The 26527-nt window shown below is 33.1% G+C and overlaps 2 protein-coding genes across 2 annotated transcripts in view; both read right to left on the bottom strand.

The window, feature by feature from the left end:
• Positions 1-26527, bottom strand: part of LOC105339334 (lithostathine) — an 82841-nt gene that overhangs the window by 52356 nt on the left and 3958 nt on the right. The gene's annotated exons all lie outside the window — the stretch shown is intronic.
• On the bottom strand, positions 7391-8723 carry LOC136269582 (uncharacterized). The gene is made up of 3 exons (XM_066077359.1): positions 8639-8723; positions 7901-8081; positions 7391-7569 (listed from the first exon to the last, which is right to left on the bottom strand). The coding sequence occupies exons 1-3, from the start codon at positions 8670-8672 to the stop codon at positions 7419-7421; spliced, it is 366 nt and encodes a 121-aa protein (XP_065933431.1). The 5' UTR covers positions 8673-8723; the 3' UTR covers positions 7391-7418.

The following is a 26527-nucleotide window of genomic DNA, read 5'->3' as shown; positions in this document are numbered from 1 at the left end:
AGTAATATTAAGAATTTATAAATGAACTTTATTTTAAAAAAAAATTTATAATACAACTAATAAAAACATTTTTATCTCAAGAATTATTTTTTTCTTCTTTAAAATAATTTTAATCAAATACAATTTCAGCTATTCATTTATTTATCACATATTTTAAAGTGAACATGCATAAATAAGCATAGTAATGCAAAGTAATGCCATGTAATGCTAGCATTACACTAGATTTTGGAAAGTAATGAATTACATTACCATTATTTGTAATGCTATTTTTGTGGCATTACACATTACAAGCATTACTTTGAAAACATGTAATGCATTGCAATGCATTACCATTACATTTAGCATTACCCCAAGCCTGATATATATAATTTGAAAACAAGTACACGTAGATGTAAAATTGTGGGTTAAGATTACCAACGATAGTCACATTGTGAGAATGTTTGCAACTGTGACTAAAATTGTTAGCTAATAATTTGCTGACGGTCGTTCATCAATTGTTGTAGTTATAAACGAACAAGAAGATCGTTCGTGAGATTGTTATAGTTCATGAATGGTTTAATAATCATGAAAGCGGCAGCAGTAATGTGTGATCTATTCCATGAAAATTATTAATGAAGAAAACATTTTTTTTTGAATGAAAAAATTACAAGTATTTATAAAATTTCGAAAGACGAGGTTAGGTAAGTAACTTACATAGTTACTGAACGATGTACTTAGTAATCGAAAGAAAAATACTATTACGAAACACTGACTAGCCTCGTACTTTCGTCCTAAATCGTAGTTCACTCGCAAAACTCTCGTATTGCTCTCGCCCCAGATCGCCTGTTTTCGTATTGTATTCGCATCAATTCGAACTACATTCCCATTCACTAGAAAGACATTTCGGTGAGGATTTGAGAAACAATCGCATGAACTCGAAAAATACTCGGGGTCGATCGTAGAATATTCGAAGCAAGGTAAGTACTACGAAGTTTCGCGAGTTTCCTAAGAATGTCGAAGATTTATTGCGACTGTGTGCACAAGTGCAGAGCTCGAGTGTCGTGCGAAAGTCTACGAATACTTAAAAAATCGTACTGTGGGCACGATTGTTTTGAACGTGCACAAAACATTTACTGCATTTGCCGATTTGCAACGACTATTTCTACGATGAACCCCGAATAAGTGCGGTTATTGAATTCGTACACTATCGTAGCTCAAAATCGTGACAGTGTGGCAGGGACTTAATGAGAGAGAGAGAGAGAGAGAGAGAGAGAGAGAGAGAGAGAGAGAGAGAGAGAGAGAGAGAGAGAGAGAATCATTGAGGTAGTTAGTAGTGTTAGTTTATTGCATCAATCAAATGTCGGGCAACATATATAATTATTCTCAAACCATATATTTGGTTAAAAGAACTAATGTATATACTGTAACTGTTTGGCTAAAATTTTGTTTTCATTGTGCATCAATGATTTAGAAAATTACCTTGTTGAAAAAAAATATTGCTGGTCTGCAAAGTTTTCTCCACATCAATAGAAAATGAATTATGTACGTGTATAAATATAAAATTGCCTGTATATATTACAAATATGTATAAAGGAGTTAAATCACTTATCAAGATGAATGGCACAGTATCCGACTTTTTCTCTTGTACTGTTGAAGTCCGCCAAAGAGAAAATTTATTAGAGTTTGAACGTTATTGAAAAGAGTGGAAATGAAATCTTAATATAGATAAAACAAAAGTATTGATTTTTTCGAAAAGACCTATGTGTAAAAGAGTTGTTTTTTTTGTTAACAACAGAGTTTTAGAAATTGTCAAAGAATGTAAAGACCTTGGAATTATATTTTCAAGATCTGGGGCCCGTTTCACAAAGCATACTTAGGACTAGGTTATATCTTAGGAAAGAACTTTTTCCTGAGTTCATTGCGTATCCGTTTCACTATTTCAGTCTTATCTTATGAAATTCCTAAGTTATTTCTTAACTTTAAGACAGGTAAATCGATGTCATAGGAACAAACTTAACATGGCGTTTGTTTATGTTTTTTATTGAAATAAATTATACGCATATTAAAGTTGAACAGAAATACTAGAATTCACGTATCATTAAGACCTTTTTCTCTTTACTTCTAAACTTAATACTTTAGAACTATCATGGAGTGAAATTTGAGTAACTGTTATCTATTCATAAATATACTTTTCTCTTTGTACAAGACAATAATTCACTTCATTTATAATTGCTTAATTATTTTATTAACTCTTACACCTCACCTTTGATTTAATTGACTCACTCATATTGAAGTTTTACTCTATGACATATGTCACTCGTGCTTAAGTGCTAATTTCTATTGTTTTCAATTCTTATTTATATTGTGTTATACACCATTGTCGGAAGAGGGGAATTAGGTTTCGGATTGTTCGGTTGTAGTTTTTGGATTCCCAGAAATCACCCATACCGACCTAAAGTTCAAATAAAGTGCTTTTTACCATCTAAAGCATTTTAGTTTTATTGTCGCCCGATATATAGAAACACCCATATTTTTCCCGGTGATAGTTTGGTGGAGATATCCTAAGGGTATTTTACCCGGGACTGCTACATATACTTTGTAGCAGTTAGATCCTGCGTACCAGCAACCGAGCGAGTTTCCAAGAGTATCAACAAACGACGATAATACAACCCAAGAGCAGAAGATTCGACCGCCTTTTACGACCATATACCAACGTCGCTGCTTTTCGAGTTTTGGACATCCCAGGACTTTCACGGACATACTATACGCCTGGATTCCATCCAGCATGTAACAAGAGATGGATGACGTCATCCTGTGAACACTTGTTCTCGTTCTGTGTGTTTCGTGTGTGGATTTCTTTGCCATTTTGCTAATATGTTCTTTTAAGCGACCGATTTATTGCATTCGAATCCTAGCAAAATTTTCCTGGTGTGGCGACCGACGACAAAGGTTCGTTTTAAATATGGTTCAGCCCAGAATGCCGTGTTGCAGTTGTGGATCTCCGCAATGTAGAACACATTTTGCATATTCCGGCCAAGACCTAAGCAAACGACGCTGAGCTACAGACCCCACATTCCCTACAAGTCATTCCGATGATCTTCTAGACGAGGACGTCTCATTTTTCGAAGCGCGAGGGAATTATCATGGAGTGAAATTTGAGTAACTGTTATCTATTCATAAATATACTTTTCTCTTTGTACAAGACAATAATTCACTTCATTTATAATTTCTTAATTATTTTATTAACTCTTACACCTCACCTTTGATTTAATTGACTCACTCATATTGAAGTTTTACTCTATGACATATGTCACTCGTGCTTAAGTGCTAATTTCTATTGTTTTCAATTCTTATTTATATTGTGTTATACACCATTGTGGGGAGAGAGGAATTAGGTTTCGGATTGTTCGGGTGTAGTTTTTGGATTCCCAGAAATCACCCATACCGACCTAAAGTTCAAATAATGTGCTTTTTACCATCTAAAGCATTTTAGTTTTATTGTCGCCCGATATATAGAAACACCATATTTTCCATCTATTCATAAATATACTTTTCTCTTTGTACAAGACAATAATTCGCTTCATTTATAATTGCTTAATTATTTTATTAACTCTTACACCTCACCTTTGATTTAATTGACTCACTCATATTGAAGTTTTACTCTATGACATATGTCACTCGTGCTTAAGTGCTAATTTCTATTGTTTTCAATTCTTATTTATATTGTGTTATACACCATTGTGGGGAGAGAGGAATTAGGTTTCGGATTGTTCGGGTGTAGTTTTTGGATTCCCAGAAATCACCCATACCGACCTAAAGTTCAAATAATGTGCTTTTTACCATCTAAAGCATTTTAGTTTTATTGTCGCCGGATATATAGAAACACCATATTTTCCCCGGTGATAGAACTATAAAAACGTACATATATTTCTTAATTAATTTCTTTGGTGAAGACTTTTAATTTTTTTTTGAATTATCTGGTCGCACGTGCAGATGGATAGCGGGTATAGTTAAAACTAGTGCACTGATGGTAAGTAAATTATTCATGCCCGAGAATCACTGACATTTTAAACAGATATAAATACTAAACAAATACTCAATTACAGAATGACTGGATGATTTGTCCTATCCCTCCGCGAAATAAACATTTTGTTACGGGAGAAATTTTAGATGTTTTCTGTAAGGAGGTGGTGTTCATTTGGTTTTTGTTCGTGGGGGAGAGAAGACTGAGGGGGTAGGAGTAACCTGGAAGTGGATCAGGAATGTCGACGCCAAATTAAATCCTCCATGGGAATGCTCTTTCATTCAGAATAGTTGCATTTTATCCTCGCTTCTTCTAGCTCTGAATCTCAGACGAGATACATTTATTTGTGATGCTTTCTTTTACATGAAGTAAAAAATAACAACACATTTATATATCAACCATTACAAAAAAAACCACGAATTACATTAATTACATTAATTAAACTTAGTCTAAAGGTTCCACATCTTACCATTGCAAATCTTTATGTCACTTCATGTGATTATTGTCTTCCGTAAGTAATATACCGTATAATACAGTAAATATCCAAATAATACATGTTTACAAGATAAAGTAATATATGAATATGTAGCAATAAACAAAAAAAGATGCTACGATCAATGCATTCTCTCTCAAATTCCAAAAATACCGTTTATAAAGAATTTGCGGGTTTATTACGTAATTCTTATTTACTCGTGTATGCATGTGAAGGTAAACTAATATACAAAATTTTAGTACATGCACGTAGACACTATACTACATGTATTTACACTCTTTTTACACATTTTACTTTTTCTAAGAAGTTTCTAGGCGAGCAAGAGAATGAGTTTTTACATTCACTTACATTTAGTTTACATTCGTGTCATATTGAAAAGAACTTACGTGAGCGGTATTAATTTACAATTAATAATACGATATGATAGTGGCTTACAATGTACCTTAATATAAGACTAAGTCAACTGCTTTACGCTAAGAAAGTTTTGTGAAACAACTATGACAAATCTTAGGAACTTCCTAAGTTATAACTTGGGCATATCTTAAGTGCTATCTTAGGAAACATCTTAGGAAATCTTTGTGAAACGGGCTCTTTTTTAAAAGCCAAAAAACATTTATGTGGCTAATATAAACAATTCATCAAAAGGAGTCATATATAAAATTTTTAAAACAAATTTTGGACATGACAAAATTTAGATATTTTGCTCCTGAAATTTAGAAAAATTCTTTTAAAATTTCGTACTTCAACTCACCATCTACCAGTTGAACTTGGAAGATATCCCATTAAATATTAAATGTATTAGAAGTCGGGATGCTTCAGGAAAATTTTATTGACAAACGCAAGAGGTTGTCATGATTTGCAATAAAAAAAAAACCGCCAGTCTTTTTTAAAGTTTGAAATCAGTAAAAAAGTTGTAAGCACGTGCTTAATTACAGTGCTTCAGTGAAGTAGCTACGCAACAGCACAACGCAACCCGATTATCTCCCTGATTGTTACAAACAAACAAATTACAGAATTATTCGATATATTAAAAACCATGAGTATTGGGGGGGGGGGGGGGGTGACATTTCTTTACCATGCAACTGGACTGCCGCTATGTGTTTTCCGTAAAAAGGGAGGGATTAATGCGCACTTCTCATTGCTGTGCATTCTAGTACATTATAAAATCAGAATATTTTCTATGGTTAAGAATTTCAAATGCATTTTTTGCAATATTTAATACAAAAATACGTTTCAATTTTTTTGGAATGCTACAAGTTATAAAATTAAAGCCTCTTAACACATTGCGCTACGTTGTTAGGTATCACTTTTCGGGTAAAACAAAATTAAATTATGCTTGATTATATTTTTTTTAATTTGAAAGGCAGTACCTATATCTTGAACACACAGGGGTTATTTATATTTAGGAGCTGGAGGCACGTAACATCGGGAGGGGGAGCCCCCCCCCCCCCCAACACACACCCACACTTTTAAATGGAGCATGTTAAAATTGAAGTGAGGACAGGATGTGAACACTGATCAGTAAAAATTGAAGTTATAGTCGGTTTTCCTTGCATGTAGTATATAGGCTTGGAGATGGAGCGGGATAATGATATTCTAACCGGGTTTTCCAACGGAAAAATCCGGTTATTAAAGTGATGAAAATGGCGGGCGGGCGGGCAGGATATAACTGTTTTGATCAAAGACATACGACTTTCGATAACGGTTTTGACGAATGAACTTTAACAAATAATTTTATTGAAATGTTTATGATTTTAAATGTAGATGCAGAAATGTAGCTCCACAGGAAATTCGGAGTGACGTTACTTAAAGCTATGGTTCCATCCACATACAAAAAACCAAGCATATTTATTGCGCACAAAATGCCAATGAACAGATCTGTCTCCTTTTCGTTCGTCAATCCGTCTATACATCAACGTCAGACCAAATTTGTAGATCAAGGTTTTAGATCATAGAAAAAAATATCAGTTCTCATATAGGGCAATTTTTCTCTGCCTGATCCAATTTTGCTCAGAAGTTAGCAAACGACAAACATTAAACAATAGGAAGGAGAACGGTAATAGGATATCTATGAAAAAACTATTTTGGGGCAGTTATTTTTTTCTTTAGTCCGATTCTTATCCTACTTTATCAAATTACTGCCTGTAAAAAAAGAAACATGCGGTAACAATAAACAATAAGAAAAATGGAATAATTCTTTCGTCTTTGTCAAACAATATTTCTTTGAAGAATACTTGTCCGAATCGTTTGTCTACCCTCTGCTGTCTCAGTTGTATTTGTGCCATTGACTGATTGATGGATGAAGGGCTTGCAATACAATTAAAAAATAAAAGCAAAGTTCTATAACTTTAGTTTCTTAGTTTGAAAAAATATACAATCTCAAATTGAGACATATTAAGTCTATTCATTGATTTTGTTGGTTGAAATTAGGATTTTGATCTTCATGTTAAAAGGACTTTGGACGTAAGCAGACATAGCAACGAGGAACAATGGAGCAAATACTTGTGACAACATATTTTATTTACTTTTACCCTTTTGATAAAATTATACAATCCTTATAAACATACTCCTAATACAGTTTTTCCACTAAAAGTTTTACTTATGTTTGCATCAGTAGTGAAGAGAAAACCAACAGTTGCTGACCTTGGATTCGGCAACATATGATTCGATGGACCATCAATCAGATGTGTGCAATCGTCTTAAAGCAAGAATTATATCCTCAGGTCAAGTCAATAACATGTTGCCTTCACACCAAACATACGGTATTACATATATTTAATAATCAGGTGCAATCTTTAATATTGCAGTAGAACCAAAACATGTTATTTTAAATTTCTAATAAATGATCTTAAAAACAGCACCCAAGAGGAAAAAAGACGTAAAGAAACTTGGAAAAATCATTCTTTTTTATTGTTCAATCAGTTACACTGAGCAACAGCAGAAGTTTGGTCCCCATTTTGTTTGAACACAACCCTTGGCGCCATACTTCCATGTGTTCATCCATTTAGTGTTCAATGTGTCCTTTGGTCCTTTTTTCTGATAGATCAGAATCCCCTCGATACAATATGGCTTACTATTTAAAAGAAAAGATCGGCAGAATTTAGATATAACCTTCATTATGACTTGGTTCAGAATCCAATTTTAACAAGGTAGGCCGTTTATTGCTAATGTTTTCAACCTCATTTTTCTATATCCCCTATTTTGCTGCAGCTGAAACTACCAAATATTTGAATTTATCTAAATTACAATGTAAAAGAAAAGTACTTTTTCAGGCTAATATTGCTTAGGTTTCTAATTAATCAGAATTTGTTAACGCCTTCTAAACAAGTGAATGTGATATTTTTTTTCTTTGCTAAAACTAGACGTGCATTTTATATAAGTTCTGTTCTACTTTAATTACATACGTTCCTGGATATTCAGTTTCCTCGTCCATGTCGGTCACTGAACTACAAATATCCTGACATGACTTTCCCCCTCGTTCTCGAGGAATTGCAGCGGTGTATCTTTTCTCTGAGCCCATTCCAGTGCAAGCTGCTTGCGCAATTGTATGGTCCTCCCCACCTGCTAGAACCGTAGTGCCAATTGCTGCCAACAAAGATTGCTTTAAACAAATAACTTATTAATGTTCATTTGTTTAGCATAATATATCAAATAATTTTTGTCATGCCAAATTCGCCATTCCCTTGCGTAAAAAATGTAAGTAAACAGCTGAACCTTTGATAATATAACATTCCTGAAAACAAGATAGAAATCAAATTTATTCAAAGCTCAGCTACCGCAAATATTGATTTCACGGCATGTCCCATTACATCTTTATATTCAAATAAGGCAACCACTCTCATTTCAATTATATCAATTTCAATGTCGCCGCCCTCCTCAATATTTTCTCAAATTGAACGTTATCTTGAATTCAAATATAAAAGATCGAATTTTGGAGCAACTCAAACACTTTTTTAGTTTGAAGCTGGTAAAAAATTAGTTTTAAAATGTGCCAGTTATACATGTAATTCGGATAAATCCAGCCCCCACCACCTGACCTTTGGCTATTAGCTAATACAAAGCACTGTTTTCTAAAATAAAGAATGGTAATCCTTTGATCATATCCATTTTTTCTGGTTAGATTACAACTCAAAAATACTTACCAAAAATGAAAATGAAGACAACTAGAAGACCCATTTCGTTGAGCAGTGTTGAATAGCAGAGGAAATGTGCATGAGGGTGTCTATAACACAAACACTCTTATATAACAATCCTAGCTGCTGATTAAGTCACTCAAAACATCTGTTCGTATCACGTTGTACACATTTACCTTGGAATTGAATTAATGATTTTTCTATAATTATAACTATTTTTTCGTTGGTATTTTGTTTACAACTACACCTGCCGCCAATGTTAAAGGTGATAGTAATTTTCGAAGAACCCATCTGATTATTCATCAAACATGTTTTTTAGTTTTTTGTACACCACTTCTAATCCTATACAGATTTGCATTATTGTATTTTAAAGTCCGCGCTGGTAAACGTTGAAACTTTTCTCGTATATGTATATCTTCTTAAAAATGTTTCTTCAGTTTTTTAATGAAATGTGTATTTATGTTATAAAAATTATGCTACAATATCAACAATTGTGTCAAGTTGCAGATGTATTGCTGACAAAGCGAAACATCGAGAGAGAGAGAGAGAGAGAGAGAGAGAGAGAGAGAGAGAGAGAGAGAGAGAGAGAGAGAGAGAGAGAGAGAGAGAGAGAGAGAGAGAGAGAGAGAGAGAAGGGAGAGAAGGGAGAGAGATAATCTCAAATCACATTTTTTTCAATGAAAGTCATTGTTCACGTTTGTATTTAAATTTCAACACGTACACTTGCCTCCAAGTCTCAAAAGTGGGACAATCATCTAAAAAATATCTTACGGGATCAAGCATCAAGCGTTTCTCTATTGAAATCTTAGAAATGAAAAAAATAGCATGCAAATCTCATTGAGTGCTCATTTTAAAAGAAAATTAATTTCTTGTAAGTTAAGATGCACAAAATGAATTTAATATCAAATCTATTTAATGATTATCATTTATAGTTTAGAACCATTTTTAAATAAGAGCTTGGACTTCGAATGGTTGTATCAAAAATCAATGTGACGTATGCATGTCTTTTTCATTATATACCATTTATGAGCCATGGCTCTTTGAAAACAACAAGACTTGTCTAGCTTTTGAGCTAAGACAACGACATCGGTGTATATTTCGCCTATAAACAACGTCATATTTTAATTGTTCTGAGGCAAGAAATAATTATTGATGTCCTACTGAAAGGCCAAGACACGTAAATTAAATCTGGTTCTTACAACTGTAGTATTGCCATCTTTAGGGTAGACTATACTTAGGTATTGAATTTGTTCGTTACGTTGTGTTTCTTTTTTTTTAATGTTAGCATTTAGATTTTGAAAATTGTATGTCAGTAATCAAGGTTAAGAATACTTTATGTTCAATAAAACATCTAAATGAGAAATTATTGATTTTGAGTTTTTATTAAATATACTACTTTTTGGGCGTGTCCAGTAGAGCTCGAAAAAAATCCACCTCAAATGTATTGCACAGGTGCTTATTACCCCCCCCCCCCTTTTTTTTTTTTTATAAAACTTGACATTTATACAACTCATGAGATGTGAGCTCGAATTCATTAAATTCAATGACATAGCTTAAAAATACAACAGAAGAAACTTATGAGAGAAAGGTCTGAGATGTCTCCACAGCACGTATTAGATAAATTGTGGTAGATGACATTTATTGTATTATACATTTTATCTTTCAACAGAACTGATTTGCTTGAATTAAACACATCATATGTAGGGAAGACAATTACCCCCCATTAATATTTTTCTATATAAGAGTTAAGATTTATATTAATTACAAACCCTTACACTTTTGTAGGGTTATCAACATTGTCATAAAAAACCATTTTAGAGGATTTGCAGTGACCTTTTTTTTTTTTTTTTTTTAGATTTAACAATATATTTCAAGATTACTGCAAACCAATTAAATAAAACATATAAATGTCATTAATTTGGGCGCATTATTCGATGCTGTAAAACTCCTTATTTTTATGCATCAAATTGCTAGAATATAAACTCACGAACGCCAGATTTTTTTTATTAAGTACTTTCTTTATTCAAATTCACCCATGCTGCATCGTTTGTCCAGTTAACCTATAAAATAGTTTTCAAGTTAATAAGTCACTTTCAGTTCAATGGTTTGTATATGTGCACATTAGAGATAAAAATCATACTTTGAGTATTTGATAATATGAAAAATAAGCTGAATATACCAAATTATGACCATGATAAATTCAGGCAGATATATTGGCCTTAGGTTATGCTCATCAATTCACGCTCGACAAATTGTAATGCGTATATTGTTCCAAGAAAGGAAAACCGGTTTGCTGTCAGATTAACAGTTTTCCCTTGTTACTTTTAAGGTTACATCTATCATATTACTGTCTTTTACCATTGTCCTTGAAAATAGAATGATTAATTTATATGTTTATATTTTCACTATGCTTAATATTAGATGTATCCTTGTATTTCGGTTTGTTTTGTAGATTGGATTACAAAGTTTATACAAATTGTCACAGATAAAAGAGTCACAATGCAATCACATGTCATCTGCATGTAAAAATCAGCTGCAGCATAAAGACAAGCATAAAATGTTTAAAGCAATATAAGCTGCAATTTTCATGTTAAAATTTTTTAATACGAAAATATTATTTTCTATTTAAATGACAAAAAATATCATGGTTTATAAATTTCTGTTTGCCATATTTTTGTGGGAAAAGCCGTTGAGAAGCCTTAATTGGAGAAAAATTAAATTATTGTCGTCCTGTTCAATGATTGATCTGCTATATATTCCGCAGAAGAGAAATCTTTCTTCTATAAACATTAATTTTTTTTTCAAGTCTTATCTATCATAAAAACTTAAGTTATATACAGACTTCTTCTACTAGCAGGTTTTTGCAGGAAAATAAAATTCTAAATAATACAGCTCATATTGCTTTAAATTTTGCATTTTTTTTTTAGATTTTTTCATAGATACAATATTAAAAAAATCACACCACGTCTTTATACGTAAATCAATCAATCAGCCCGCAAAGAACCATCCCATTAAGTTAATTTCAAACCACAACAAGTGATTCTGTGATTGCTTTTACATGTAGGAGACCAAAGTAATAAATGAAAGGTGCCTACAGGTTTATGCATTCAAGATATGTTAGGTGAACTGGGGCCTTAGTCTTTAAAAAACACAATCAAAGGGGAGTTTCGCTCAGTGTTGACGAATTAACATGGACTATATTTAACGAAGCCGAGTACAGAACGAGTACGCACGCTTTTGCAGCGTTTCATTTGTATTGTGACGTCATCGTTTTGCTTTGTTGACGCCATGGCGTGATAGTTTAAACTGCAGATATTCAGCGAACTTTGTTGAAAATAGCTTGTTTGATGCGAAAATTGATATTATATTGTGGAATAAACATAAATGTCTCGAAGTATAAGCTATATTTGGGCTCGGGTCGAAAACTTGAAGAGGGTTCAGCAAGCCTAGCCCTCTGTCACGTTTTCTTAACCCGCCTATATATGCAAAATATGCAAAATTGAGACATTTCACGCAAAACCCTATAGGGTCCTATGTTAAGAATTAACAAACTTTGAGATGACCCCTTAAACAAACGGTGTGGTAAATGTTTTATTTTTTTTTTATCTTAAAATAATAATTATATCAGTAGAAATAAATGTAAAAAAATTCATTCAAAAATCTAGGGCAGGATAAATTAGACCCGGTCTCGTTAAAACTCCAACAAATCTCATCAAAACAGAATTAAACAGACATAACTTTCTTCAATATGTTTAAATTACAAGTCTTCTTTCAAAGAAAATCAGTGAAAATGTGTATTTTTTTCATTGATAGTGCAATATTTACATTCAGTGTATATTTCCGTTTATGTTTGCATTGGAAATCTTTGACGTTCAATTTTTTTATGAATACACTTTGCTCATTCATTTACCATGAACACAAATATAAACATAACCAGGTGTTTTGAGTATATCTATTTTTGTAAAATTAAATGAAACGTTCAACCTAACTAAACCAATTTGATATGTACTTTTGAAAAATAATCATTAAATTATATCTACTCCCTAATTAAAAAGATTTTTTCTACAAAGTTTCTGGCACTATGTTTTTAGCTGCGGAAGCGTACTAAATAACATGTTAATATGGCTGTTCCGTGTATGTTTTATATCCCTGACTGAGAGCTTATATAATGGCTTTACAGCGACGATACACATATATTTCACACGAAAGAAAATCAGTATGATTATGGATATAGGCATTGAATGCTTATTTTTGGATGTCGGGGGTCCTATGACACGCCAATGCGGTGCAGATAAATTGTCATACCGCGCCAACGAAGCGGTATTCAATTTGTTTTCACCGCATTGGTGTGTCATAGGACCCACGGCATCCAAAAATAAGCATTCGCATTCAATGCTTCAATAAAACACAAAGCATTCTTAATGAGACAAGTACACATAGTACTTTTAGTCCATGGACATCTGTGTTTTAGACCTAGCTCACAGGACGATTTCCCTTATCATTCTGGCTATCTGTCCGTCCGTCAGAGTGTCTGTCCGCTTATACAGTAAAAGAAGCTTATTACGGAGTGCCAAGGACGGACAACTTTGCTTCGTTATAAGCGTTATCAGTTCTATCCGTCAAGTTAACAAAAAATAAAGTCACGCGGAATGAAAGTCACTTCGCTGTGAGCGTCAATTCATTATTAGCGTGTTCGTTATAACAGTGTAATACTGTATATTGACTTCAAACAAAAACGGATATTTTAAAGTCAACAGTCGTTCAATTTTTTTTTATTCCAAATTTAAACAATTATTCCTAAATCGTTCTATTTTGTTTTTACGATACCAAACTGTTCTCAATGAACGAATAATAATGTTCCAACTTTAACAAACGACCGATTGTAAGTATAAAGTGTATGGTGACATTGAATTAGTTTTTAGATGAAATGTTAATGTCATATGTCAACCTTATGTAGATTTCTTTTCCTCTACCGTTTATTTACCGTTCGTCTTGTCTGTTTTCTCCTTAATATGTAAGTGATTGTTTGATCAAGGATTTAAAACGTTCTTCAACCTAACGAATAAGTCAGACGAAAACATTCAAAGCAAAATCCTTTAACATGCTTTAAATGTTGGTATGAACAGTTCAACTGGTACAGTAACATGTGTTATAATCTATGATTTTAAAATCAGGTTTTAGCGGTATTATTAATATAAAAATGCTTACATAGTGAATTGCTTATTTGTTAACTTCAATTATTATCATTATTTTTTTTAATAGCATATCAAATTGCTTAATTGTTATCATCGATTAAAATGACAGACGAATAGTGTATTACAGTAATTGCTATCTAATGTTCCCTTCACCTGTCTCAAGTCCCCAGGTAAGAATAATTCTGAACACACAATTCATTATCACCAATAGCTGAGCAGCAGAAAAATATGACTCAATTTGCATCAGCAATCGAAAAGTAATAATAGAACACCTCTCTAATTATTTGATATGAATTTTGTTCCAAATTTAAATACAAATGTTCTTAAAATATATTTTTAGAATTCATTTTGAAAGTTAGAAATCTGTAAAAATCTTTAATGAAGGAAAATGAAGCTATTTGATGAAATTTAATATGAGCATGAAGCAACGACCGATTTATAAAGGAAAATGAACATGTAATTACAGTTTTGTTACCATAAAGAGAAAATAAAGAGAGCCTTTTCATATCTTTCATAAAAGATTTTAGAACTGTAGGAATACCTTTTAAATAAGGAGCACATCTATCACTATATCACATTGTAGTCTGTCACACTGTTTGTAATAGTGTTTAGATTGTCTAATTTAGACTGGTTCGCGGGGAGAAATATTTGCGACAGTGAGACTCTGGCGATTCTTGCAAATTTTTCTCGCACGCGGATAAAAGGTGGTTTACACTGTTAATTTAACAGTATAACATTTGAAAACTCTCAGTTTAAATAGTGACAAAGACCCCTTTAACTTATGGTTATAGTGATTTTCTTTTGAAAACTTCTGTGCATTTAATTATACTACAAGTATCACTCAAGGAACGGAACGTCGGTATGCGGGACACTCTTGTTTTGAATTGCTGCCATATCATACACAATACCACATATTTCTATTAAATGACCGGCAAGAATGCAGTGCTGTGTTACTAATGTTATCATCATTAAAGGAATATGAGCTGTATTTTTATTTTGCTGCAAAAACGTACAAGAATGATAAGTCCACCTGTAACTTAAACTTTTATGATAAATAAGATTTTAAAAAAATCATTAGTTTTTGTCAGGAGAAAGATTTCACTTATAAGGAATAAATAGCAGATCATTTTTTGTACAGGACGACAATAATTCAACTTTGCTCCAATTAAGGCTTCTTAATGGCTTTTCCGACAAAATTAGAGCGAATAGAAATTTAAAAACCATGATATTTTTTGTCATTTTAGTAAAAAATAACATTTTCTTTTTTTTTTTTTTTTAATTCAACATGAAAATTGCAGCTCATATTGCTTTAAACAATGACGGTTCAAAGTAGCATGTGAACCAGGTCAATTGACGTGAATGTTCTTTTGATAAGAACAGTAACTGTCACCCCACAAAAATTGTTCAATTGGCATTTTTTTAACGCTATCATACAACGTTCGCAAATTTAATTTCTAAAGAATACAATTGAAATACAGAATTTGGAAATAGCGTGTTCATCAAAATTAAAATCAATCAAATGTTGCCGTTATTGAGAGTCCAACAAATGATAAATCTGTATGATACGATTACTTTAACAATGAAGGATCATTGAAGGACATTTAAAAAAAAATATCGTTATCTTAGTTTAAATGTTCGAAGAAGTATACGTATGATCAAACAATGAGGAAGTTTAGCTTACACCATCTCGACCTACATCCCATTGCCATTTTAAAGTGTAGCGTCGAAAACACGCGTCTCACGGCGGGGCGGGGTTCGGAAAATGCTTCTTGTGACGATCGAATGACAGCATAGACCTTCCTTAATGAACAATGATTATGAGAATCACGTGATATACTAATGGCTGAGCTCGTTTGCAAGCAAAATCTTGTCAACACCCATCGTTTTATATATACCTCGTGATACTTGACATAATGTTCAATAACTGATGCATTGAAAACAAATATACATTATATAAATTTTCAATACTATGCTAAAAGGGAAAACGATATATGAACATTTTGATGATGTTAAAAACAAATGGTTGACAGACACTAAAGATTTATTATTTAAAAGTAACACTAGCATTGTATTATGATTGCAGGGTTTTGCAAATACACGCGTGACTGCATTAGTATTACATAATATCAAATGTTTAAATGACGGTTAAATGTAGTGTTAACCTAAAACATAAAGTCCAGAAGTTTCAATTTCAGAAAACACTGAATATGTTCTATGCAGGATTCACTTTTTTTTCAAAAGCTTATAATAGTATCTAATATAGCTCTCACACTATATTGCGGTATTCCATATCTGTTTTTGTGCATTCTGAGACACTACCTTTTGTTTATTTGAAAGAATCACCTCAGAACAAAATTCCCAATACTGTAAGTCCTTTTACTTCTAAGGTGTTAAAATTTCACGATTTCTAATAAAGTACCAATCCCGATGGTTTTAATTTCACGCTGTTTAAAAATCAATTGATCAGAATATATAAGCATTGAAACGTTTTTGAAAACTAATGATAGTATTCACGATGGGTTTAATTTCGCAGGAAAATATTAAATCGCGAACATAGTGAAATTAAAACTATCGTGATTATTTGCCATTATACAGTATTTCTAAATTATTGTAAAACACGTCTTGATAGTTTTAAAAGTTATTAATTTTTTTTACTTGCATGATGTTGGAAACATTTGGTGCTAAAATTTGTTTAGCATAAAGACTTATCTATCTTCCATGAAAATTCATTAACGCTGGGAATGCCGAGAACTTAAAAGAATATTAACTAGTTCAAAATGCATTCGTCAATGGTTCGTCGTATTTTGTTGGTGGAAATCCTAAAGTCTTGTTTTTATGTTATTGTTTTATGGAAAATTCTTAAGATATTTATGATTTTCATTTGAGAAAGCCCCAAGATGGATGTTTCTCGATTTCAATGCGTAGACGTCAAAATAAGTGTACGAATATACAAATTCAGGTACATTGTTTAACCATAATTCGGGGGGATTTTTATTGTTTGGGGGGTGGAGGAAGGGTGGGGGGTACAAAAAATACAGTGTTTATCAACTCAAACCTTTAAGTATCATATTCGTTGATTCCATCCATATAAAGAAACTGGAATATAATTTTGATGATAAATATATAGATTCGCTACTGATTCACGATGGTGTAGATATTTTATTAACAGAAATGTGTGTTTTTATACCCCGATCCTTGAAAACGTGTGTTTGTATCCCCCAAGCCTTGTATATGTGTGTTGCTATCCCAAAAGACTTGGACATGTGTGTATGTATTCAGCTGACTTGGATACACGTGTTTGTATCTCCTAGCCTGGGATACGTATGTTTGTATCCCCCAACCCATGTTTTTGTCCTTGTACATGTATACACCAAGCCTTTAATATGTTTCAGTTTGTATCCCAAAGCCTTGGATATGTGTGTTTATATCCCTCAAGCCTTGGATGTGTGTGCTTGTATCCCGCAATCCTTGAATTTGTGTGTTTCTATTCCTAACTCCTTAGATATGAATGTTTGTATCCCACGGCCATAGGTACGTATAACTCATCACCCAAGCCTTTGACATATGTGTTTTACCCGCAAGCCGTGGATATGTGTGTGTTTGTATCCATGGCCAGAGCCTTGGGTACGTGTGTTTATATCCCAAAACATTTGATATGTGTGTTTGTATCCCTAACCCTTGTATATTTGCTGATATCAGCCAAGCATAGGATACGTGTGTTGGTATCTACCAAGACTTGGATATGTGTGTTTGTGTCACCCAAGCCTTTGATATGTGTGTTTGTCTTTTCAAGCCTTGGGTACATGTGTTTGTATCCACCAAAGCCTTTGATATGTGTTTTTGTATCCACAAAGCCTTGTATATATTTGTTATCCCCATGTGAGTTTGTATTCCCTAATCGATGGGTATGTGTGCTTGTATACCCTAAGTCTTGTATATGTGTGTTTGTATTACAAAGCCTTGGATATGTGTGTTTATAATCTTTAAGCCTTGCATATGTACGTTCCTATCTCATAGCCTTGGGTACGTTTGTTTCTATATCCCAAGCCTTGGATATGTTTGTTTGTCCCCAAAGTCGTTGATATATATATATATATATATATATATATATATATATATATATATATATATATATATATATATATATATATATATATATATATATATATATATTTATATATATATTTGTATCCCAAGGCCATTGCCACATGTTTGTATCCTCCAACCCTTGTACATGTGTGTTTGTATCTATCAAACCTTGGATATGTGTCTTTGTATCCCTCAAGCCTTGGATATGTGCTTTTGTATCCCCGGAACCTTGGATATGTGTGATTGTATCCCAAAGTCTTTGTAATATGGGTTTGTATCCCACGGCCATGGGTAGGTGTATTTGTATCCTCAAACCCATGTATGTGCATTTGTATCCACCAAGCCTTGTGTATGTGTGATTGTATCCCCCAATCCTTGTATATGTGTGTTTGTACGTAAAGCCTTTGATATACGTTTGTATCTTTCAAGCCTTGGATATGTGTGTATTTATATCCCCCAAGCATTTGATATGTGTGTTTGTATCCCCCAAGCTTTGAATATATGTGTTTGTATCTCGTTAGCCTTTGATTATTGTATTTGTATCCCCCAAGCTTTGAATATATGTCTTTGTATATATCCCAAGCCTTTGATTATTGTGTTTGTATCTCCCAAGCTTTGAATATATGTGTTTGTATATCCTCAGCCTTTGATTATTGTGTTTTTTTTATCCCCCAAGCCTTGTATATGTGTGTTTGTATATCCTAAGCCTTAGATTTGTGTGTTTGTATCCCCTAAGCCTTGGATTTGTGAGTTTGTATTTTGCAAGTTTTAGATAGTTGTGTTTATATCCCCTAACTATTGATACGTGTGTTTGTATTCCATAAGCCTTTGATATGTACGTTTGTATTTTTCAAGCCTTGGATATGTGTGTATTTATATCCCCCGTGCATTGGATACGTGTGTTAGTATCCCCCAAGCCTTGTATATGTGAGTTTGTATTCTGTAAGCCTTGTATATGTGTGTTTGTATCCCTCAAGCCTTAGATATGTATGTTTGTATCTTTAAGCATTGGATATGTGTGCTTGTATCCCAAAGCCTTGGATACGTGTGTTCGTTTCCCCGAGGCCTTAGCAAGGGGATAATTAAAGTACTGAAGTACTGTCAGAAGTTGATTTTATTGATTATCATCAATTTTAAAATCAACGATATGTTATGCAAATTTTTATAATATGAATTCTCGAACTTTTCCGACAAGAATTTCGAGAAAACTACATATGAATCATGTTGTATAATAGTTAAAGATAGAATTAATTCCATCAAACTGTGTATCAGTAATCGAAATGTTTCTAAAAATTGTACACGTCTGGGTCCAAGCAATATTGACCTCTAGTCTCGTTCAACCAAATGCTCGGCTGTCTCCGTTTATCTCCGACTACCAAGAGAGACTCTCTGCCTGTCGGAGATTTACGGAGACAGCCGAGCGTCTGGTTGAATGAGACTATATTGAACTCTAGCGTAGGAATACATGCAACTACAAAAAACAATTGAATTGTTCGTACTATATAAAATCTGACTTTTTTCAAGGTATTTATAGATACCTTTTTGAAAACAATGGTACAGCATACAGTACACCGAATTTATCTATTATTTTCAAGATCTACGTCTTGTCAGCAGTGATGATTTGTGCTGAGGTCCAAACACTGTTTCACTTTCGGTTTGCCAGAGTAACTGCATAGGAGAGTTGATTAAAATCAACTCCCAAAAAACCACAACGGTACCTTATTTCATTTACTTGCGATCTTTTTATAAACATCATAGGTTTGAGCCGCGCGACACTTTTACAGCGAGATGTCAGCAATTTTACGCATAAAAAAATTCAAAGCAAACGTTTCATTTTCGAGAAAATCCGTATTAGCTCATGAAAGACAGTTATAAAACAGCATTAAACAATTTTTCAATTATGTACAAAAAAAATTTAATCGTTCAACTTTTTGGTTTTGTTACTTTTTCAACCGTTATCAATAACCTGACATAAAGCTTCATAATAATTAATCATGTCGTCACATGGCGTATAAATACACAGTGCAACCTGAAAACCTTATCCTTTGAGTGTTATCCCCGATAATTTAGCCAAAAATGTAATAAAAATTAGTATGTAAGCCTAATGAAATGATATAAATAAACCCATTTCTGCATTACTGTAAACCAACGTTTATTCGCGACGACTTTATTTTAACGTTTACTCCCGATAAATTGGTCTGCGATGACTAATGTTAGTAACCAAACCTTATCCAGACCAGTGTATCAACCCCTAATGATACAAATATCATTAAGCATTGCAATTGCAACCCCTAATACTATAAGTTCTTCCATTAACAGTTGACAATATCAACTGCTAATGATAAATCGCCGCCCAATGATACAAATAGCATTAAGCGTTGTAATTGCAACTCCTAATGCTATAAATTCTTGCATTAACAGATGACAATATCAACCACTAATGATAAAACGCCGCCTAATGATACAATGTTATCATTAAGCGTCGCAAATGCAAGCAGACCTAACGCTTAATGGAACAAGCCAAAATCTACATGGTCAACCCCTAATAGTGTGCTGCTGTAACTCTTTTCTATTTTTACATTGTAGCAGGGTTTGCTGAGATGGGGGCATGCGTATACTTCTCCTTATGTGTATTATGAATTGTTTTCATATAACAGTATTACTTGCTAGGATATAATTTGCGATGAAAAGCACGTGATTCATTCTATTATACAGTTTGCAATTTTATACAAAAACCCTTTTAAATATTTTTTTTTTGTTAAAATATATCATACGGACTTTTACCCATCAATTTATTATAATGAATGTTTAGGATATTATAATGTAATTGTGGTTGTAAAGCGGTATTTGAGTGTATAGAACCACAGTTATATGGGGTAAAGTTTCTTCGAAAATATGCCCTACAATTTAAAAGTTGTTTAAATCTCGTTAAAACGCATACCATCTTGAACACATGCTTGTATAACCTGGTTTGCACATCACAAGACACGTCACAATGCTTCAACGTCAAACAACTACTAATCCGCTTGATGTAACGTTTTAAATTTGAACTGATTAATATCTTTTTAAAAGTAAAACGTATTCTATTTGTAAAGTAGATTACAGAAAGTTAATAAGGAATGAACTCAATATCTACCAAAGTTATGTTAGTATAATCTGGGTTAGAGCAAACTACGCTTTTTCAGTATCTGCTTTGTGGATTTTAAAGCTTCCCCAACCCAGGTTATATGAGTATAACCTGGGTAGACATTGAGTTCATTCCTTAAATATCAATTTTGATACTCGGAATCTTCTGTTTCTCAGCATGCACACACCTGGCGGGTGCTCTAGCCAAGATGTTTTACTGAAAACTTTCCTCTTCTACATGGGGAGTAGCCCGTGTTTAAAATCTGTATATCATACTGGGGTTTCGCTCAATACGATAATTCAGTTAATTTGATCCTCGGGACATTATTCGTCCTTGACCAGTCAACTGGCGTTGCCTGTTCAACGTTATATAACCCAGAAATATCTCCTCCTCGACCTGGGGAGTAGCCCTTTTCCCTGTACAAAAGGAGGAGGCAAAAGACAGCTTCCAGTTGACTACTTCTTTTATTCAAAGTATTTTAATTATAGAAAATTCCGATTAAATTCCACAATATAATATAATGTATAATTAATAACAGTAAACATTGATTACAAAAACTCTGAAAAATAGATTATTTGCAATCGGTGAGAGGCCAAAATGTTCAAAATATAAAACGAGCAAGTCAAAGGTTGCTCCTTTACTAAGTGTTAAAGTATATTCCTCTAATAAGGTAAAAAGCAAATCAAAACAAAACAAAATCTGTGAAGGTAACCAACTTTTGATAGATATATTCGGTTTCGCACTCCAAATGAACATTACAGTAATAAATAAATTTAGTTAATTTCTTTATAGTAACATTTCTGAATAAATCAAAAAGTCTTTCAATTATTACAGGGTGTGTGATCGAATCGGGTAGAGATGTATGTAAATATTTATGGTTGTATAATAAATTATACCCAGAAACAACCTCGGACTGACAGTCATATATTTTGTTATCCGATATTTTAAATTCTCCACCACTAATGTACTTGGATTTCGCTCAATACGATAATTCAGTTAATTTGATCCTCGGGATCTTATTCGTCCTTGACAAGACACCTGGCGTTGCCTGTGCAAAGTTATATAACCCAGAATTATCTCCACCTCGACCTGGGGAGTAGCCCTTTACCCTGTACAAAAAGAAGAGACAAAAGACAGCTTTCAGTTGACTACTTCTTTTATTCAAAGTATTTTAATTATGAAACATTCGGATTAAATTCCACAATATAATATAATGCATAATTAATAACAGTAAACATTGATTACAAAAACTCTAAAAATAAATTATAACATTTACTTGAACCCTCTGAATCGTTTTTGTTAACTTTTATTAAAACCGTGCAAGTATCTTAATATGGTCTTATCTGTAAAGAAAGAGGAGGCAAAAGACAGCTTCCAGTTGACTACTGGAGAGCTGATTTTCACGCACCTCCTTTTTATACGCACGGGCACTGTACCTCCAATCTCCGAAACTTTTAAGTACATGAGCTCAAGTCCATACTAATGTTCTGACACACCGTGGTCAGCCGTGGCATTTTATTTATAATTTCTGACCCGGCACAGACAGGTTCATCACTGGACTTAACTACCTACTTTTCTACGAATATAAACAATTATTCGTTATTTGTCTAGCCAATGCACTTTAACCAATTTCTGTAGTATTTCGTTATGATATGTATATAAAGAGGAGAATGAAAAAACAACTTCTTGATGACAACTCTTTTTCAATTCACTACATTTTCATACATCATATTTTAAAAATAAATACTAATGAATTACAAATTGTATTAATTCGCAAATTACAAAAAAAAAAAAAATTCATTGAATCATTAAATTTAAAAAATTCATTACAAAATCTCTGAAATCTGAATTTTGATTTAACCCCCTGGATTAATTTACTTCAACGTTGAAATGCGCGCAAGTGTATTTATTTTATATACCTGTGCATTAAATTAGGTGACAGTAAGATAGCTTCCAGATGACTACTGGAGAGACGTGTTTCATGCATCTCCATTTATCACCACGGGTTGTCACAACGCACTTTGAAAAATTACGAACTTTGAAAAAAAGAGAAAAGTGGGTTAAATTTGGGACCAAGTCAATGTACTTTGAAAAAAGTGCTTTGATATCGTCAATATTAAGGCACTAAGAATTTTTTTTAGGTTTAGTCGAAATATTTGATACTTTTATATGCAATAAATGACTTTTATTTGGCCTTGTCTAACTCAATGGGATATATTAAAAAAAGAACTCAATGCATATTCAGCTAAATTGATAAACAATTTCTCGATTAGAATTATTGATTTTCTCTTCTCATTAGCTTACTTAGTTTGATATTTAACACATAAAGAACAACTGGAAAGATTTGAATTATTCAGATGTGATATAAATTGCATCGCTTAGCAACTGCATTTTCCTTTTGTTGTGTATGCAGCATCTGGACCATTTGCCTATCCTAGAAACAAAACTGATTTACATATATTGATTATGGAGATCATTGTATAACATATTTCAACTGGCTTTAAGGTACCTCACTACACCTACACTTTTACTTTTTAAGACACGTCACAAGATGGCAATTTAAATGTTTTGTTAAACTGATTATGTCGTCCGTTTGGGTTGTATAACGTCAGTGGCTAAAGTATTGGGCTTCAGAACCGCAGATCATGAGTTCGAATCCAGCTAGACCTTTTGTTCATATTAACTGAATTAAATTTTTGAAAATGCAATTTTTTATCAAAAATTGCACAATTGTTTGCCTATTAGACTTAAATACTTCTTATCCATTATGATATCTATCATAATCAAGTAATTTTCTGCTGATCTGAGAAAATATTTCTCAGTGGAGTCAGCCACCTTAATCCATATGCTATTAAACAGACATGATGCGACAAAATGATACGTTACACTTTAGTTATAGTGGGAGGGATAACAAAAAAATGCATGTACTTATTCCCAAATAAACTATGCATTTTATTGTGTGATAATGTCATTTCCTATCAGGCTATTTGCAAAAGATTCAAAGGATTACTGAAGATTTGAAAACGATAAAATAAAAATCTGGTCAAAATGCGTGATATAAATACATGCAATATTATACAATTATTTATATGTTTAATTGACATATTGGGGAATTTTTAATTAACGTTGACTCCATTTTTGTGATATTCGTGGGTTGTCCTCTTTCATGCAAGAGTTTTCTTCCTAAGACGGAAACAAATTGAGACTTCTCTTTCTAATCGAAACTGAAAAGCGTGAATTAAATTTCATTTTTTTCACAAATGTAATACAGCAGTTTGTCACACCCTTTGTCATTCCATCTCCCATCTCTCCTTAATTGAATGCAGTTTTCAGTGGTTCGTCCAGTCGGTTCTTTAGGGGACCAGTTAGTAAAGCTTATTAGCGAGTTCGAATGGTCCCATAGATATCCTCCCTCTGTGCTTCTGTCGTTACCTCCTGTCCATGCGTTGCAACTAAGGTAAATGTTGCTGTCACAACTGTCTGTCAAAGAAAGACACAACAGTTTCCATCATTGATTCATTTAGGAATATTTACATTACAAGTATGTTTCTTTATACTGTGTTTTAACCTTAGAATAGCAAGACAGTTTAATTTCTTTGTATTTCATCTTTCCTCATATGAACCTATAGCATAGTAAAAACGTTTATTGCTGTAATATTTACATTTACAAATGTTATTCCTTATATAAGCCTATAAAATAGCAAAGACGTTAAATAATTTTCTGAAATGTTTAATGACATCACAATGACTACTGCACTCGCTGATTCTTTGACATAAACACACGTTTATAATTAATAATTCTAGGCAGTTTGCCTTTCTCATAAGTAAATAAAGTTATGAACAGCAATGCTAAAAAGTTCACCGAGATATGAACTTCATTGGTAAATCATATCTTTTGAAAAACCCTTCCGGTTTCACAGGAATTAATCACGTGACTAAACAAGTTCATATTCCAACTTACTTGATAACAGGATGTTCATTGCTTATTTCAGCTTTTTGAATTAAGAAATAAACAGCAATTTAAAATGGTCACCGGGACATGAAGTCGGTTGGTCACATGATCGAATCCTATGAAGCACGAAGGGCTCCTCAGAAGGTTTGACCACGCACCAACCAACTTCATATCCCGCTGAACGTTTTAATATTGCTGTTTATTACTTATGTTTACGTTTGAAAAAGACAAATCGTTCAGAATTATTAAAGTTACCGAGATTTTATGTTTAAAATAATACAAGCGAAAAGCGATAAGCGCGTGCTATGATCATTGTGACGTCACGAAAAAGTTCATTCAAGAAATAAACAGCCATTTAAAAAGTTCACCGGGATATGAACTTGGTTAGTCACGTGATCGAATCCTGTGAAGCCCGAAGGGTTTCTTAAAAGCTTTGATCACGTACCAACCAAGTTCACATCCCGGTGAACTTTTTAACATTGCTGTTTATTACTTATATTTACGTTTGAAATAGACAAATCGCGCAAAACTATTAAAACCGAGATTTTATGTTTACAAAAACACAAGCGACAAGCGATAAGCGCGTGCTATGATAATTGTGACCTCACGAAAAAGTTCATTATAGCATTGAATCATGATTTTTTGAAGTATAAAGTCTCATAACTGCAGCGGTGTGTGCATACAAATTGAGTAAGGCGCGTTAGCGCGTTATGGAAATTTGTATGCAAGCATCGCTGCAGTTATGAGACTGTATACTTAAAAACAAACATGATTTAATGCTTATATTTACATCATTTTAACTTCATGCCTTGTCTGAAAATGAGATTTATACCTTAAAATTCCTATCTTATCCTAAGGGTAAGTTTATGATAATGGAAGAGCCACAGTAACAGCTGCAAGCGTGAACTTTGATTTTCGCTTATGACGTTGCAGTTAACAGCGTTCAACGTTTGTGACGTCATAATAAAACTCGTCATTTTAACCTTTGAGTACCCTGTGTCCATTACAGTGTTATAACTGCCGTAGCTTTCAACACACTATATTTACATTCCACATATTTTATGCTTGTAAAGTGTGTCATAAATAAAAAAAAATGAATAAATAATAGAGTTTTTAAGACACTATAAGAGTTGGGAATGATGAAATCTAGTTCAAACAGTTTGGAACACACCTTAACAAACGTAAGCCTATGAAAACGTATCTCAGCTGTATCCGTACAATGACACATGCCACTGAATCTTTGACTTGTAATCCATTTTGAAGACAGGCCAATTTTTGTTTAGGTCCAAATTCGAAGAATATTTACCTCCGTGTTATGATATTTGACAAAAATACGCAATATACAATTTCTACTACACAATATTTTAGAAAGAAAGCCGGGCGTCTGCTTGCTTGTAAGACGCCATTTTGTTTGCAACCTGAGGCGGATCAAATGTTTATCCACACGCACCTGCGGTCTAAATCAGAGGCGTTGCTAATAACTTTCACAAACATTATTTCTTTTACTAGACACACTTAAACTAATATTTAAAAAG

The sequence above is a fragment of the Magallana gigas genome, chromosome 1 (assembly GCF_963853765.1).
Source record: "Magallana gigas chromosome 1, xbMagGiga1.1, whole genome shotgun sequence".
NCBI classification, from domain to species: domain Eukaryota; kingdom Metazoa; phylum Mollusca; class Bivalvia; order Ostreida; family Ostreidae; genus Magallana; species Magallana gigas.
Note: the sequence above shows the minus strand (reverse complement) of the source record. Positions and strands in the feature narration are given on the sequence as shown.

Bases quoted from the DNA above. Each gene is read 5' to 3' on its own strand.
- LOC136269582 (XM_066077359.1), bottom strand. From the start codon at position 8,672: ATGGGTCTTCTAGTTGTCTTCATTTTCATTTTTG. The intron at 8,082-8,638 runs GTAAGTATTTTT...CTTTGTTGGCAG, and splicing joins TGTCTTCATTTTCATTTTTG to CAATTGGCACTACGGTTCTA. The intron at 7,570-7,900 runs GTATGTAATTAA...TCTTTTAAATAG, and splicing joins GAAACTGAATATCCAGGAAC to TAAGCCATATTGTATCGAGG.